The sequence below is a fragment of the Vulpes lagopus genome, chromosome 4 (assembly GCF_018345385.1).
Source record: "Vulpes lagopus strain Blue_001 chromosome 4, ASM1834538v1, whole genome shotgun sequence".
NCBI classification, from domain to species: domain Eukaryota; kingdom Metazoa; phylum Chordata; class Mammalia; order Carnivora; family Canidae; genus Vulpes; species Vulpes lagopus.
In genome coordinates, this window is record NC_054827.1 from 133,453,946 (window position 1) to 133,468,384 (window position 14,439).

The 14,439-nt window shown below is 37.7% G+C and overlaps 2 protein-coding genes and 1 non-coding gene across 6 annotated transcripts in view; 2 read left to right on the plus strand and 1 right to left on the minus strand.

Annotated features, from left to right (window-relative positions):
• Positions 1 to 14,439, plus strand: part of RFC1 (replication factor C subunit 1) — a 76,020-nt gene that overhangs the window by 49,790 nt on the left and 11,791 nt on the right. For 3 of the 4 annotated variants that reach the window (XM_041751397.1, XM_041751394.1, XM_041751395.1), the window contains 10 exons: positions 1,517 to 1,624; positions 3,649 to 3,828; positions 5,003 to 5,107; positions 7,787 to 8,186; positions 9,602 to 9,714; positions 11,256 to 11,370; positions 12,758 to 12,867; positions 13,068 to 13,205; positions 13,342 to 13,437; positions 13,542 to 13,640. In XM_041751397.1, coding sequence (XP_041607331.1) covers positions 1,517 to 1,624; positions 3,649 to 3,828; positions 5,003 to 5,107; positions 7,787 to 8,186; positions 9,602 to 9,714; positions 11,256 to 11,370; positions 12,758 to 12,867; positions 13,068 to 13,205; positions 13,342 to 13,437; positions 13,542 to 13,640 — 1,464 coding nt within the window. The remainder of the gene's footprint in view (positions 1 to 1,516; positions 1,625 to 3,648; positions 3,829 to 5,002; positions 5,108 to 7,786; positions 8,187 to 9,601; positions 9,715 to 11,255; positions 11,371 to 12,757; positions 12,868 to 13,067; positions 13,206 to 13,341; positions 13,438 to 13,541; positions 13,641 to 14,439) is intronic. The other variant, XM_041751396.1, reaches the window with a different exon arrangement.
• Positions 766 to 903, plus strand: LOC121490321. The gene has a single exon (XR_005987626.1). It is a non-coding gene; the product is annotated as a U4 spliceosomal RNA (small nuclear RNA).
• The window catches only part of WDR19 (WD repeat domain 19), a 111,704-nt gene continuing 101,126 nt past the window's right edge, over positions 3,862 to 14,439 (minus strand). Inside the window, exon 37 of the mRNA XM_041751393.1 lies at positions 3,862 to 4,741. The gene's annotated coding sequence lies outside the window, so the exon portion shown is untranslated. The remainder of the gene's footprint in view (positions 4,742 to 14,439) is intronic.

Genomic DNA, 14,439 nt, shown 5'->3' on the forward strand with positions numbered 1-14,439 from the left:
GCTTATCACTGTTTTTTTTTAGTGCAGAATAGTGAAATGGTGATTTCTAGATGCTTTTGTTTGTGGCCATTGCTCATAAATATGCTTGAGGGAACAATTAACATTTGGTTTCAGATTCTTTTTCACTAAATGCTTATCTGGTAGATGAATGTTTTTCTTCAGGCATACTAAACATGTTCATTTTATAGAGGCTAGTCTATTTTTATTAAAGGAAAAGAAACCTTTAAATGTTGCTTTATTCTTCACCTTATTTTTCAAAGTTAAAATAGAAATGACTTAGAACTTTTATTTTAGCATTTGGGAATATCAAAGCATTTAATAAATTCAGTCTACCCTGGTTAAATAATAATTTTCCCATTTTGGTATGCCTTGGATTCTCCTTTGAAGCTTATTAAATATATGACTTTGTAGTCTGAATAGGTGTATTTTAATAAGCTCAGATGGATATGAATGCCCACCAGCGTTTGAGAACCACTGTTAAAGCAGTAGGATTAGAGTCTAGCAGCTTCTAATGGCTTACTTAGCTTATAACCAAAGCAGCTTACTTATTTTATTGATTAAAATAATTTATTTGTATAAAAGTAATATTTTTATTCTCAAAGGGATTTGAGCTGGCTTATAAGTTGAAAGAATATGAAATGGGAAGTAGAAAAAACAAGAGACCTTTCTTGTAGTGGTTCTGAAATCAGAATTATCTAGGGTGGTTTTCCCCCAAATACACATGCCCTAGCCATATCCCGTATCTCTGAATCAGAAACTTGGAGTAGCTTTGCGCAGTGGCAGTATCATAGCCAATGAGGTTTATCCGAGGTACAATTATTGCTAACGGAAACTTGGAGTGAGTCCAGGGATATATAGTTTGAAAAGTTTCCCCCACGGTTTTCTGAGATAGACCCAGAGGTCTATATGAGAGAAACAGAATAGGAGACATTAAACCTAGAAAGGAGGTGGTGGCATATAGAATGTGTCTACTTTTTGGAGTAAAGCTTGCCTGTTGTTTGAACAGGCCTGTTGTTGCTGTGTATATGAAGCCCTCAGTCGTCAGCCTGTAGTACTCATATACTCAGAGGTATAGGGCCATTTATGTTGCTTTAGGGGTGTGCAACGGTATATAGGATAACATGAGATATCTTCTTGTGTGATCAGGTATACCTGGGGGGGAAATTAATTTTTTCATTAAAATACACATGGTTATATTATGGAAAAGAATTTGAAATTCACATGAATTTTTGAAATGTACTTTTTTTGTTTCTTCTCTTGGGGCTAGCAGCTTGACTTATGTACTTAATCTGCCCTTGCATATGTGCCTTTAGAGAGTCAAAAGGCTTGAGAAGAGCTGATACAGGGATGTTTATAAGCCAAGCTTATCTATACTGGGGAGTACTGTGTAGCTTAGCTAAAAATGTTAATTTCAGGACCAAACACAGAAGTGACTTAATGTGTATTTATTGATACGTATTTTGAATTTTACATGAATTTGCATGACTTTATTCTATTTCCCCCCCTCTCCCCAAAGTCTGTAAGTCCTGAAGATTCTGAGAAGAGACGCACAAATTATCAAGCTTATCGAAGCTACTTAAATCGAGAAGGCCCCAAAGCCCTGGGCTCCAAAGAAATACCAAAGGTATGAGTGCTAAGAGGGCATGCTGTTTTGTTAGGGCCTCTGGTCCCTGGGTCCGTGCATGTATTCACTATGTTCATAGCAGTAGAGAATTTATAATTAAAAATGAAGAGGGGTCCCTGGTTGGCTCAGTCAGTGGACTGTGACTCTTGGTCTCAGCGTTGTGAGGTCAAGCCACCCAAATTGAGTGTAGAGATTACTTAAAAAAATAAAATCTTAAAAAAAAAATTAACAGAAAAGCCTTAGTCACCATCTTTGTGATTTAGGGATTTTTATTTATAGTATGAATTACTGCTTGATACTATTAGAAAAAATTTCCCTTAAATAACCAGTAACCCTGGAGGGGCTCAGTTTTGAGGAATATGGTAGTCATAAAACCAGAGCTTTTTGCTGATAGGTGTGGATCCACCAGAAAGGGAGATAGAAGGTATACCAGAAAGAGAAGGATAAGGTAGAGAGGAGGGGATTCAGGTTACAAATGGAGATTAGTAGTTCCTCCTAATAAAGAGGGGATGAGGATGAACCTTACAGGGCTGCGGGGTTGTGTAGGAGGCTAGAGGAGGATGTCAGCCCTGCCTCTTGCATGTGGTGTAAGAAAGACTGTAAGACTCAGCAAGCTCCTGAGAGGACTTTTTTTTTTTTTTTTTTTTTTTTTAAGATTTTATTTATTTGAGAGAGAGAACATGCACAACTGGGGGAGGAGGTGAAGGAGAGGGAGAAGCAGACTCCTTGCTGAGCAGGGAGCTCAATGTGGGGCTCAATCCTAGGACCCTGAGATCATTACCTGAGCCAAAAGGCAGATGCTGAACCGACTGAGCCACCCAAGTGCTGCTGCTTGAGAGGACTTTAGGCAAAGTGAAGTTCTTAGGGGACTCAATGAAGGCAAGATGGTGGAGGAAATACTGAGTAGAGGTTGAGGATATTGGGTAGGTTGCTGGTCCCACATGTTCTAGAGTGGAAGAGTTTGGTCAAGAGGCTAATAATGCTGAGATTGGTTGTAAAATAGGTATTCAGAGCTGCAATGGTTGATAGTTCAGGATAGGTGATTAGGGTGTGGGATAGAGGCTTGTATGTGGACTTTCCCAGGGTCATTTTGAATTTGTTGAGAAGAATTTAAATTCCTTAGTGTTCACAAGATTATTTCAATCCTAGAATCATAGGGCTTGAAGGGACCTTGAGTCATTAATCAAACTTTTTCTCTCCAAGCAGATTCATAGCTTTTTTTCCCCCCTAAGAAAGATTCTTTAGCAGGATGGTGAAAGATTGAACTTGTATTGGGGTAGTCTTTGATATTTGCTTAGCTTCTTCATTTCAGGCCTGTTTTAAATCTATATTGATCCCAATTCTCTGTTCAAAGGGTAATAAGTAACTTGGAATGGTTTTTACATAATTTTCATTTTCCTTGGTTATTTTATTGAACCATTGCAAAAATTTGAAAAAATCTATAAATATACATAGTTCCAATTAAGATTAAGTGTCTCCTTCATCCAGTTCTCTTTGGTTAGTATCTTTTGTATATTAAGTTATCGTTCTAATCAAGAGATAATATATATGATTTTGCCTTTAAGTTACTTACAGTTTGTTCGATTTACTATCACACAGAGAGAAGGGCAAGAGCTCAAACTTGCTTAGCCTTTTTAGAATCAAATTTTTCTTTTTTAACAACAAGAAATTCTGTAGGTGGATTTTATCTAGTTTATTTAAAGTTTTGCAAATTAACTAGTGGTTTAAATATTAAAAAGACATGAAAGTAGTATGAATAGATTCATAAGCTTTAGTGAAGTGTAGTGGATATATATTTTTCATTGCTGGTTTTTTAAGTTTATTAAATGCTAACCTACATGAGAATTTCTCAGGATTTAATTTCAGGTTCCACTTACTTGCTGTGAATTTCCTGCAAATTTTTCATGCTGAGATTATTTATGATGTCAAATGAGAAAAATCAACTTCCTGCAGTTTTGATGCCAAGTATTTCTTTGGAAGGTTACCATGTAATTTCCTCTCTGCTTGAACATTTTGGTTTTTAGGGAGCTGAAAATTGCTTGGAAGGCCTTACATTTGTAATCACAGGAGTGCTGGAGTCCATCGAACGAGATGAGGCCAAGTCTCTAATTGAGCGTTATGGGGGAAAAGTAACAGGAAATGTCAGCAAGAAAACAAACTACCTTGTTATGGGTCGTGATAGTGGACAGTCCAAGAGTGATAAGGTGGGTCCTGCTATCTTTTTGACACAGTGAGATAGTCTGCTTGCCTTGGCAGGCTCTTACTGGGACTATTTGTAGTAATGTCCTCTATACAGAATTAAATGAAGAGAAAAATAGAAAAGTAATTTCATCCCTATATTATTTCTTCTGCAGATGTGCTCTGGCTTCAACTTCAGGATTTTGGCTTTCCAGTTGAAGGCACAGTTCCTGTTCAGTTGAATTTCTCAGTGTAGTATTCTAGTTTAGATCATTTTTCAAAGATAGAAGCAAATGCAGTTTTCTTTTTCTTCTAGGCCTAAATACTTCTATATATGCCACTGTGAGACTCCATCTTAACTTTTGTTTATTGAAAGCTCTTTTTGTGCTGGGGAAAATTATGTTTAGCCAAGTGACAGAGTATCTGATAACTGTGGTTTGGCAAATAGCTGCTTATTTTCTTACCTGACAAGAATCCCAGAGATAGGCAGTTGGAGGGGATGGCCCAGCAGCTCTGTGATGTAGCTAAACTACTTGCATTCCCCATCTGTGACATCTTGATTGTGTTAGCTTTAGTCTCTGTGCACCTTGCTTTGTGTTACAAGGTAACTATAGCTGTAGGCATTCAGGTTCCCATTTAAGGCAGGAAAAAGGAAGCATGGCATGATGTCACACTTGTTGTGATTGGCTTTATAAGAGTTTTCCTGGAAATACCTCTTGTAGAACTCCCCTTAAGTCTCATTGGCCAGAGCTGTCACATGGCTGCTGTTCATAGCTTATAAGGGAGTTTGGGGAGGATGAGGACTTTTCTGATTCTTCAATCGTAATTCATCACTTGGAGGTGGACACATTGGAGTTATTTTAACAGAGAAGATGGTGGGGGAAGACAAAATCTTCCAGACAAGTCCATCCTGGAAGGCCTGGAGTGGCCTTGTCCCTCCTAGGGTAGAAGAAAAGATAAAGCAACCCACAGAAGTGGTAATGTGATGCCTTCATTGCCAGCTCATAACTCTTAGGGGATAGATCTCTTATTTTCTCTTTTTAATGGTACTTTTTCATGAATATGGTTTTTAAAACGTATATTCCAGTTTTTCTAATTTACAGATGTGTTCACCTATGAACAGACCCTAATCATTCTGTTTTTTTGACAAAAGGTAATGGTTAGGGTATGGTTTTAATGATTTGTATTTTTAATCAATAGGCAGCAGCCTTGGGGACAAATATTATTGATGAAGATGGCCTATTAAATCTGATTCGAACCATGCCAGGCAAGAAGTCTAAGTACGAAATAGCAGTTGAAGCTGAGGTTTGTATAAAATGAACTTGATTTATTTCAGTTGGTATATATAACAACTTTCCTATCTCATAGAGATGTTTCGTGAGTGGCTACAGGCCTGTTACCTAAAAGATTAACTTCCCTTTCCACCACAGATGAACCTACCTTATTTCCTTCTGAGTGGGTGGATTTTGATTTAGACTGTCTTCTTTGGTGTATTTTCTTACCTTTCTTAAAGGAGTATGAAGAGAGCGAGAGCACAGTATAGTGCACCTACCATATCTACTTATTAAACTTTCCACATCTTGCAGTGATTTATACAAAGGTTATTGCTTTTAAGAGTTCTTTGAAGGATATGTCATAGATACCAGCATGTTATGTCCTTTTCATTTAGAATTTATTAACTTATTAGGGCTTTTTCAGGATAGAGGCCCGTATTAGTTTTAGCAAAAAGGAAAAAACGTTGTCTCATATACTCAATTGTGGGCTGGCCGCGTCTGATGTCAGAACTACTGGGTCTGGAGACCACAGTGCTATCAGGACTCTTTCAGTTTCTGTTGCTGTTTTCTGTTTTGTCGTCCTCATTCATTTCCACTCTATTCAGGACTTTTTCCACATACAGGACACAAGGGTGCCAGTGGTCCAGCTTTAATGTCCCCAAGCTCTGTCACCCAGGTAGTGAGGTGGTCTTCCTACTTATTGCAGTTAAATAGTCTTGGGGAATTATTGGGATTGGCCCTTCACCCAGTGTTCCCTAATGTGAGCAACTTACATAACCAACCAGAAGTTATCAAAGCTGGGAAATTAACATTGATACCATACTATTAACTAAAAGTACCGGTGTTATTCAAACTTCACATTTTTCCCCAATTGTCCTTTTTCTTTTCTAGGATCCCAAACTGTGTTTAGTTGTGGTCTGTTCTTCATCTCCTTCAATCTATGACAGTTCCTCAGCCTTTTCTTGTCTTTTTATGGCCTTCAAGAGATAATTATTTTAGAGAGGGAGTGAGTATGTGCACATGAGCAGGGAGAGGAGCAGAGGGAAAGGGAGAGAAGAAGACTCCCCACCAAGCACAGGACCTGTCATGGGCCTAGTCTCATGACCCTGAGATTATGAACTGAGCTGAAATCAAGAGTCAGAAGCTTAGCTGACTAAGCCAGCCAGGTACCCTGGCCTGAGACTTTTTTTTTTTTTTTTTAAGATTTTATTTATTTTAGAGCAGCGTAGGTGGGCAAAGGAGCAAAGGAAGAGGGACAGGAGACTCCATGCTGAGGGCAGAGCCCAGTGTAGGGTTTGATCCCAGGACACTGAGATCATGACCTGAACAGAAATCAAGAGTCCAGTGCCTAACCAACTTAAGCCACCCAGGCACCCTCCAGACTTGAGACTTTTGATGAGTACTAGTTAGTTCTTTTGTAGAATGTCTCATAGTTTGTGTTTTTTGATGTCTTATGATTAGATTTGAAGTTATACATTTTTGGCAGGAATTCCACAGAAGTGGTATTTTGTCCTCAATGTATTATATTAGATGTGTATGTTAATATGCCTTTTAATTTTTTTTTTTTTTTTTTTTAGAGAGGTGGGGGCAGGCAGAGGGAGAGGAAGAGAGAATCTTAAGCAGGCTCCATGCCCAGTGCAGAGCCTGACTTGGGGCTTGATCTCATGACCCTGGGTCAGTATGTCTTCCTGTTAGTGAGGTTAACCTTGATTAAACTGGTTTCTGACTGGTTTCTCCACTAGTAAAGTGACTATTTTCCCATTTGTAACTGATAAATATCTTGGAGACCATGTTAGTACTATGCTAATAACCTGTTTCTCCTCAAACTTTCATCCACTAATTTTCAGCATCCACTCACTGGCAAAGAGGCATATTTTTTTTCTTTTTTGAGACTTTCACCCATAAAATTCAGCCTTTTAAAATGTATGTCAGAGATTTTTAGTATATTCACACAATTGTACAGCCATCACCAGTATCTAATTTTAGAACATTTTCATCATTCCCCATACCCAGTTAGCCCTCATTCCTCATCCCCAGCCCCTGGCAACCATTGTTGTATTTTTTGTTTCTATGGATTTGCCTGTCCTGGACATTTTAAATAAAGGGAAACATGCAATTTGTGACCTTTGTATCTGGCTTCTTTGACTTAGTATGTTTTTCAAGGTTCACCTGCACTGAAATACATGTGTCAGGACTTTGCTCCCTTTCTTTTGGTGATTAAAATTCCGTTGTGTATGCATACCACATTTTGTTTATTCATTCATCAGTTGATGGCCATTTTGGGTTGTTTCTTTATTTTGGTTGTAATAATAATGTAGTTTTGTAATTAATTTATAATCATAATTAAATATAATGCTGCTGTGAATACTTGGGTACAAGTTTTTGTGGAGGTGTTAACTTTTAATAAATCAGAAAGCTAGAAAAAAATTTACCTTGGATTTCAGGCTGATTATGGAATACTTATCATTTGTAAACTGATATGTTCTCACCTAAAAAATTGCATTTGGGTGTTTTTTGGTGTGTTTATTGATAATTTTTATAAAGTTGGGAAAGTGGTGATTCCACAGCAGCAGGGTTCATTGTAAAAGTGAGACCCACGTTGGGTGGCTCATTTGGATATCCTGGGTTGCCCTAGAGAGTACAGTTAGCAGGATAGACATTTTGTGTATCTTATCAGCTTTCTATTTTCCTCACTTTTCCAATTTTAAAGATGAAGAAAGAAAAATCCAAATTGGAAAGAACACCTCAAAAAAAAGACCAAGGAAAAAGAAAAATTAGCCCAACTAAGAAGGAATCAGAATCTAAAAGAAGTAGACTTACTCCCAAGAAGGACAGCTCTATAAAGTCAGTAAAAAAGGAAACAAGTATGCTTTGGAGATGCCTGAATTTTGAGGAGCAGGTGGCTGAGGAGACAAATGACGACAGCCGGGCTAGGAATTTGGCCGGTGACAGCAGTGAAAACAAAGTGGAAAATTTGCTCTGGGTGGATAAATATAAGCCAACTTCTCTCAAGACCATAATTGGACAGCAAGGTGACCAGAGCTGTGCCAACAAGCTCCTACGCTGGCTCCAAAATTGGCACAGGGGTCCCTCTGAAGACAAGAAACGCGGTGATTTTACAGCTTCGTTCATTTTGTGTGTGTCTGTCACTGTGTAATTGCTCAGTTCCACATACGTAAGAAAGTAAAATAGTGGTTCGTTCATCTCCCAGCAAACCCTTGTTGAAAACCTGCTCTGAGTCCAAGTGCTGTACTAGGCCTCAGAGGTGCTGTTGTGAACAAAACCATCTCCCTCAAGGAGCTCAGTTAGCCACAGACATAGATGAACCAGCAATTAAGATATGTTGTGCCAAGTACTGGTATAGGGGTCAGCGTAAGGTGCTAAGGGCGTGGAGTGTGTGGAGGAAGGGAGAGCTAAGCAAAGACTTGGAAACAAAGTTTCCTAGGGGTTAGCTAGGTGAAGGGAGGGAGGAGCATTGTGTGGGACAGAATACAGGTACCAAGGTTCGAAGATGTGTGAGCGAGCCACTGAGAGTGCCAAGGAGACTTGGGGGCTGGCAGAGTGTGCAAATTAAAAGCCAAGGCATGCTTACAGAGTAGGCTGCCTAAATATCCTGGCGGTGTTTGCTTTTAGCAGGTCTGAGCTCTGGTTTCTGTGCTGCTTTACTGTGTATTTGTCATGCAAAATGAACAGTACAAATCTGTATTTAATGTCCAGAGTATTATTGAAACTGAGGTTTCAGATCACAGATGTTAATAGTGTTTTCTTGAGCTTCACCAGCAGCCTTAGAGGATATTGTGTGAGAAATAAGGCAAAACTTAGTGAGCATCACAGTGAATTCCCATGGTGATGACTGGGTTGTCTGTGTCCAGCTGGTCACTAGACATTGGCCAATGTTGTCATCATGTATGTATTGAGCTCCCCTGATGTGTCAGATACGCATGGGATAAGGGGAGAAGAATGCTCTAGAGTTGGGCTCTACAGGATAGTTGCAGACACACCATCTTCAATTCATTGTTTTGGTGATCATGTAGCTGATGATGCTTGCTGACATTTATTGAGGCATCTGGCTCTGCGATCAGAATGTTTATCTTTACAATATCTCTGCCAGGCACATTGCCATCGTTACCCTCATTTTACAAAGGAGGAAATAGGCCCAGGAGGTTAAATCACTTCTCCCAGTTGGTGAGCGGTGGAATTAGGATAGCTGGAGTTAGGATTGGAGCCCAGATACTCTGCTTCCTCACCTGTGCTTTTATAGAATAGGAAACTCCTAAAATTATGGTTTTAAATCAGAATTTCAGAGTTAGTTGTAGTGTGTTGTTATGGGTATAAGTGAGGTGGGCAGTAGAATTTCACTAAATGATCTGGAAACTCGTTTATGGTTTGTAGAAAATATTCTACAAATTTAGAAGGAGGACTGGAGGACTGTGCTTGATTTTCAGTGTATGCACAGTGATTCCTGCCATTCCTGAATTTCTCTTAGATAACGTAGGCTAACACTCTGGAACTTCTTTTTTCTTAGCAGCAAAGTTTGGTAAGTTTGCTGGCAAAGATGATGGCTCTAGTTTTAAAGCAGCGCTGCTCTCAGGCCCTCCAGGTGTTGGCAAGACCACCACAGCTTCTTTGGTTTGTCAGGTGAGTGTTCTGTTATAGTGCAGTTGGAAAGCTAACCCAGGAATAGGCATGTGTAGGAGATAGACACGTGTGTGTTAGTAGGTCTGTGGTATATGTATTTTAACCTTCTGTGTAGTATACTTTCTAAAGTCAAACTGTTAGAATTTACTTTGGTTATGGGGATATTTGTCATTTTCATCCTTTTTTAATATTGATAATTAAAATAATAGGTCATATTTATGTATGTGTCAGGCAATGTGCTAATAAGCCCTTGGCTGCATTATCTTTTAGGTAATATAAATGTGTCTTTATAGATTCTTATGGATATAAGTATCTTATATATTCTTGTAAAAAATTCTTTGTACTGAATATAGGTATTCTTACCATCCTCATGTGACAAATGAAATGGGCTTAACAGAGGAAGCTGGTGGCAGAGTATGAACTCAGGTAGTCTGAGCCTGCCTTTGCTCTGGTCTCTATGGCTTCCTTATTGAGACAGAGAGAGGAGGAGTCCTTAGAGCAAACCAGAGTTCATGTATCAGAATGTGAAATAAGAAAGTGGTATCAGGATGATAAAATGAGGGATTTTAAGCTTGTTTTAAATTTATTACTGAGGGGATCCCTGGGTGGCGCAGCGGTTTAGCGCCTGCCTTTGGCCCAGGGCGCGATCCTGGAGACCCGGGATCGAATCCCACATCGGGCTCCCAGTGCATGGAGCCTGCTTCTCCCTCTGCCTGTGTCTCTGCCTCTCTCTCTCTCTCTCTCTCTCTCTCTCTGTGACTATCATACATAAAAAAAAAAAAAAAAAAAAAAATTAAATTTATTACTGGATTTCCCAACCCTTGTCCTATAAGCTGGTGGTTTTGTTTTGTCCCTGTTTTATATTTTGAGCATAAATGTTTAGCTGGTATAACGGCTATATATTTTCTATTCTATTATAAATATTAAAAAAACAAAAAAAATTTTTTTTCCTGGTCTCTACAAATTGTGAACATGACTCTTTTCTTTTCTCCCTTTATTATTATCATTATTTTGGAGGGGAATTGCTTTAAGGCAATTTTATAATGCTTATGATCAATATAATCAAATTTGGGAAATGAGCCAGAATAACTTGATTTTTCACAGCTTGGTAAGAAGATTGTGTATTGGGATGGTTTGATAATGAATGATTTATCTTTATCTTGAAGAGTCAAGAATTATTTTTGGTATCTTATAATTAATTTTATATCTGATGTTAAAATCTTGGGATGGGTGTATTTAATTCTTTATAGGACTTTAAGAAGCAAACTTATTAGTAAAACCGCTTCTAGAGGAGTGATTTATCAGCTATTGTTTTAAGACCGAACTTATGTTTGTGTATGTGTGGTATATATGTATATATTTAAAAAATCTAAAAAAAAAAATCTAAAAAAAAAAAAACCAATAAAAAATCTCTTTATATTATGAGGCATATTATCATATCATCTTTGTCTTTTTTATGCCCTCTTTCTTCATTAATTGCCTTGTTTTTTGGGAGAGTTAATTTGCATTGTGATAGTAATGGTTTCCAATATTTTGTTTAGGAATTGGGATATAGCTACGTGGAACTGAATGCGAGTGACACTCGGAGTAAGAATAGTTTGAAGGAGGTTGTTGCTGAATCACTGAATAATACCAGCATCACAGGCTTTTATTCAAGTATGTGGGTATTTGAACTGTTTTTCTTTGGTTATGTAAGGAAAACAAGTTCACTTCAACATTTAGAAACCAGAATTGAACATTACTATGTGCCAGGCACCCTGCTAAATCCTGGGGCTAATGATGGAACTCTTACAGGACAATAGTCCTCCCACCTTTTTTTCAGGTCTTAGAGGTTTCTGAGAATGTGTTAAAGTACATATATGGATATGTTTATGCATTTTTGCACATTATTTTAGAGGATTCATAGTGAATTCAGGGTGATGAGTGAGGTAATAGAGGCCTGTAGATGAAGTGATTCGATTTGGAGCACTAGGGAAAGCCAGGATAATGGGTGACATTTGTTTGACAGATCTTGAAGGATGGAAGAGGATCATATGTGGTAAAAGAGTTCATATAGGCAAAGATAGTAGCAGAGGAGAAGAAACTATGAAGGTGCCACTGTGTTTCTGGCTATAGCTGGTGGTCTACTATGGCCAGAGATGATTGCAAAAATAAGATGCTCAAACTACAGACTCACTAGTGCAGATTTAGAACCTAAAGTGGCTATTGCATGATCACCTGAATTCTTGGTATTTTCAGTGGTGTAGCAAATCATTATTAAAAGGATTTGCTCAGGGGATCCCTGGGTGGCGCAGATGTTTAGCGCCTGCCTTTGGCCCAGGGCGCGATCCTGGAGACCCGGGATCGAATCCCACATCAGGCTCCCGGTGCATGGAGCCTGCTTCTCCCTCTGCCTATGTCTCTGCCTCTCTCTCTCTCTCTCTCTGACTATCATAAATAAATATTAAAAAAAATTATTAAAAAAATAAAAAATAAAAGGATTTGCTCAGGAAACGTCACTCTGGTTGGTGGGAGTGTTAATTGATACTACTCTGGAGAGTAGTCTGGCTGTATTTCTCAAAAGTGACATTATACAGACCCTTTAGCCCAGAAATTCTAGCCTTGGAATTTAACAATTGATATATTTCTATATATCCAAAATTACATATATAAGGATATTCATGTAGTATGATTTATAACAGATGATTGGAAGCATCTTCATATTTTAATAGATAGTGGTTAATTATGATACATGTGTAAAATGGGATATTGTTAAACAGCCTTAAAAAATGAGGTGTTCTATATTTACAGATAAGGAACAAATCACCAAAATATATTGAATGATAAAACCAAGATGTGTATTTTTACACACATATGTTTTTAATATGTATAGGGATACCTGAGAGGGCAAAGGTGGGAGGGAGAATTTATTTTCATCTGCATATGCTTGTACCTCTTGCATTTTGTACTATGGACCTATGTATTGTCAGTTTAAAATGTTTATGTGTTTCTTTAATAAAGCAGCAGTATTTGAGCAATTTCTCTTTTTTGTTGCATCCCATAGCTTCTCAACATGGGTCAGATGGAGCAGCCCATTCAGTAGGCTCGAAACATGCTCTTATCATGGATGAAGTAGATGGCATGGCAGGCAATGAAGACAGGGGAGGAATTCAGGTAAGGAAAGCACTGTAGTTTTGCAGTTTTACTGTTGATTTTTTAGTTGTAGGTTTTTTTTTTTTTTTATATTTAAAGAACTAATTACACTGTGTTATTTACAACAATTAAAGCATTTTGCTGAAATTTTCAAAAACCTAAAATACTGTGTAGTATTATTATTTTTTTAATTATTTTTGTGTTGCAAATTTGCCTTTTAGGAATTAATTGGCCTGATAAAACATACAAAAATTCCCATTATTTGCATGTGCAATGATAGAAATCATCCTAAGATTCGTTCTTTGGTTCATTATTGTTTTGATCTTCGTTTTCAAAGACCTCGAGTTGAACAGATTAAGGTATGATGATTGGAATTTCTCCATCACCCTATCCTTTTTACTTTTTGGTCAGTTTTTAAAAGTATCTGATAAACTTTTAAAAAATACCTGATTATGTGAATTTAAAAAATTTACGATTCCCCTTTGTTAATTTCAGGGTGCTATGATGTCTATTGCATTTAAAGAGGGTTTGAAGATCCCGCCTCCGGCTATGAATGAAATAATTTTGGGAGCCAATCAAGATATCAGACAGGTAAATGGGATAGGTATTATTAACAGTTGCTGATTCTTTTGAATTAATGCCTTCGACTTTTTAGAGTTTCACCTTGACCATGTCTTATTTATGATTTCTGTTAGGTTTTACACAATCTGAGTATGTGGTGTGCACGCAGTAAGGCACTAACCTATGACGAGGCCAAGGCTGATTCTCATAGAGCCAAAAAGGATATCAGACTGGTAAAATAAATTTCCATTTACTTTCTCAAGCTAAAGCATTTCTTGTTTTATTCATATTAACTTAATAGAAGTAGTTATTATAGTTCCTTGATAACACCTATTGAACCTGTGGATATTTATAATAAGAAAGACAGCTGCTATAAAAGATTTTCTATTTCAGATTAATTTTTCTTCAAGGACTGTTTGTTAGTGTATATTATGTATAAATTATGAGATATAGAAGTTTTAAATTATATTCATGCTTCAGTAGTTATAAAATGGCCTTTTCAGAGTCCGTTATGTATAGATTTCATGTTTTGAAGTTTTGGAACTTTGAGAATAATCTATTTCAAATGGCTTATCATTTAATAACCTGTCTGAAACTTGAAACTAGAAGTCTAAGAGCAGTTTTAGTTTCATAGCGAGATTTAGCACACAGTACAAAGACTTCCCTTCTTATTCTCTGCCTCCAGACTCCTGCAACCTCTTCTTCTATTAGTACCCCCACCAGAGCGATACATTTGTTATAGTTGAACCTACAACATTATCACCCAAAGTCCATAGTTTACATCAGGGTTAGTTCACTCTTGATACAGCTTCCATGGGTTTTGACAAATGTATCAAGCTTTTATCTACCACTGTATATCACACAGAATACTTTCACTGCCTCCTGTTTATCCATCACTTCTTCCAACCCCTGACAATCACTAATCTTTTTAGATTTTATTTATTTATTTTAGAGAGAGAGCATGAGCCAGGGGGGAGGAGCAGAGAGAGAGGGATAATCAGACTTTAGGCTTAGTGTGGAGCCCAACACAGG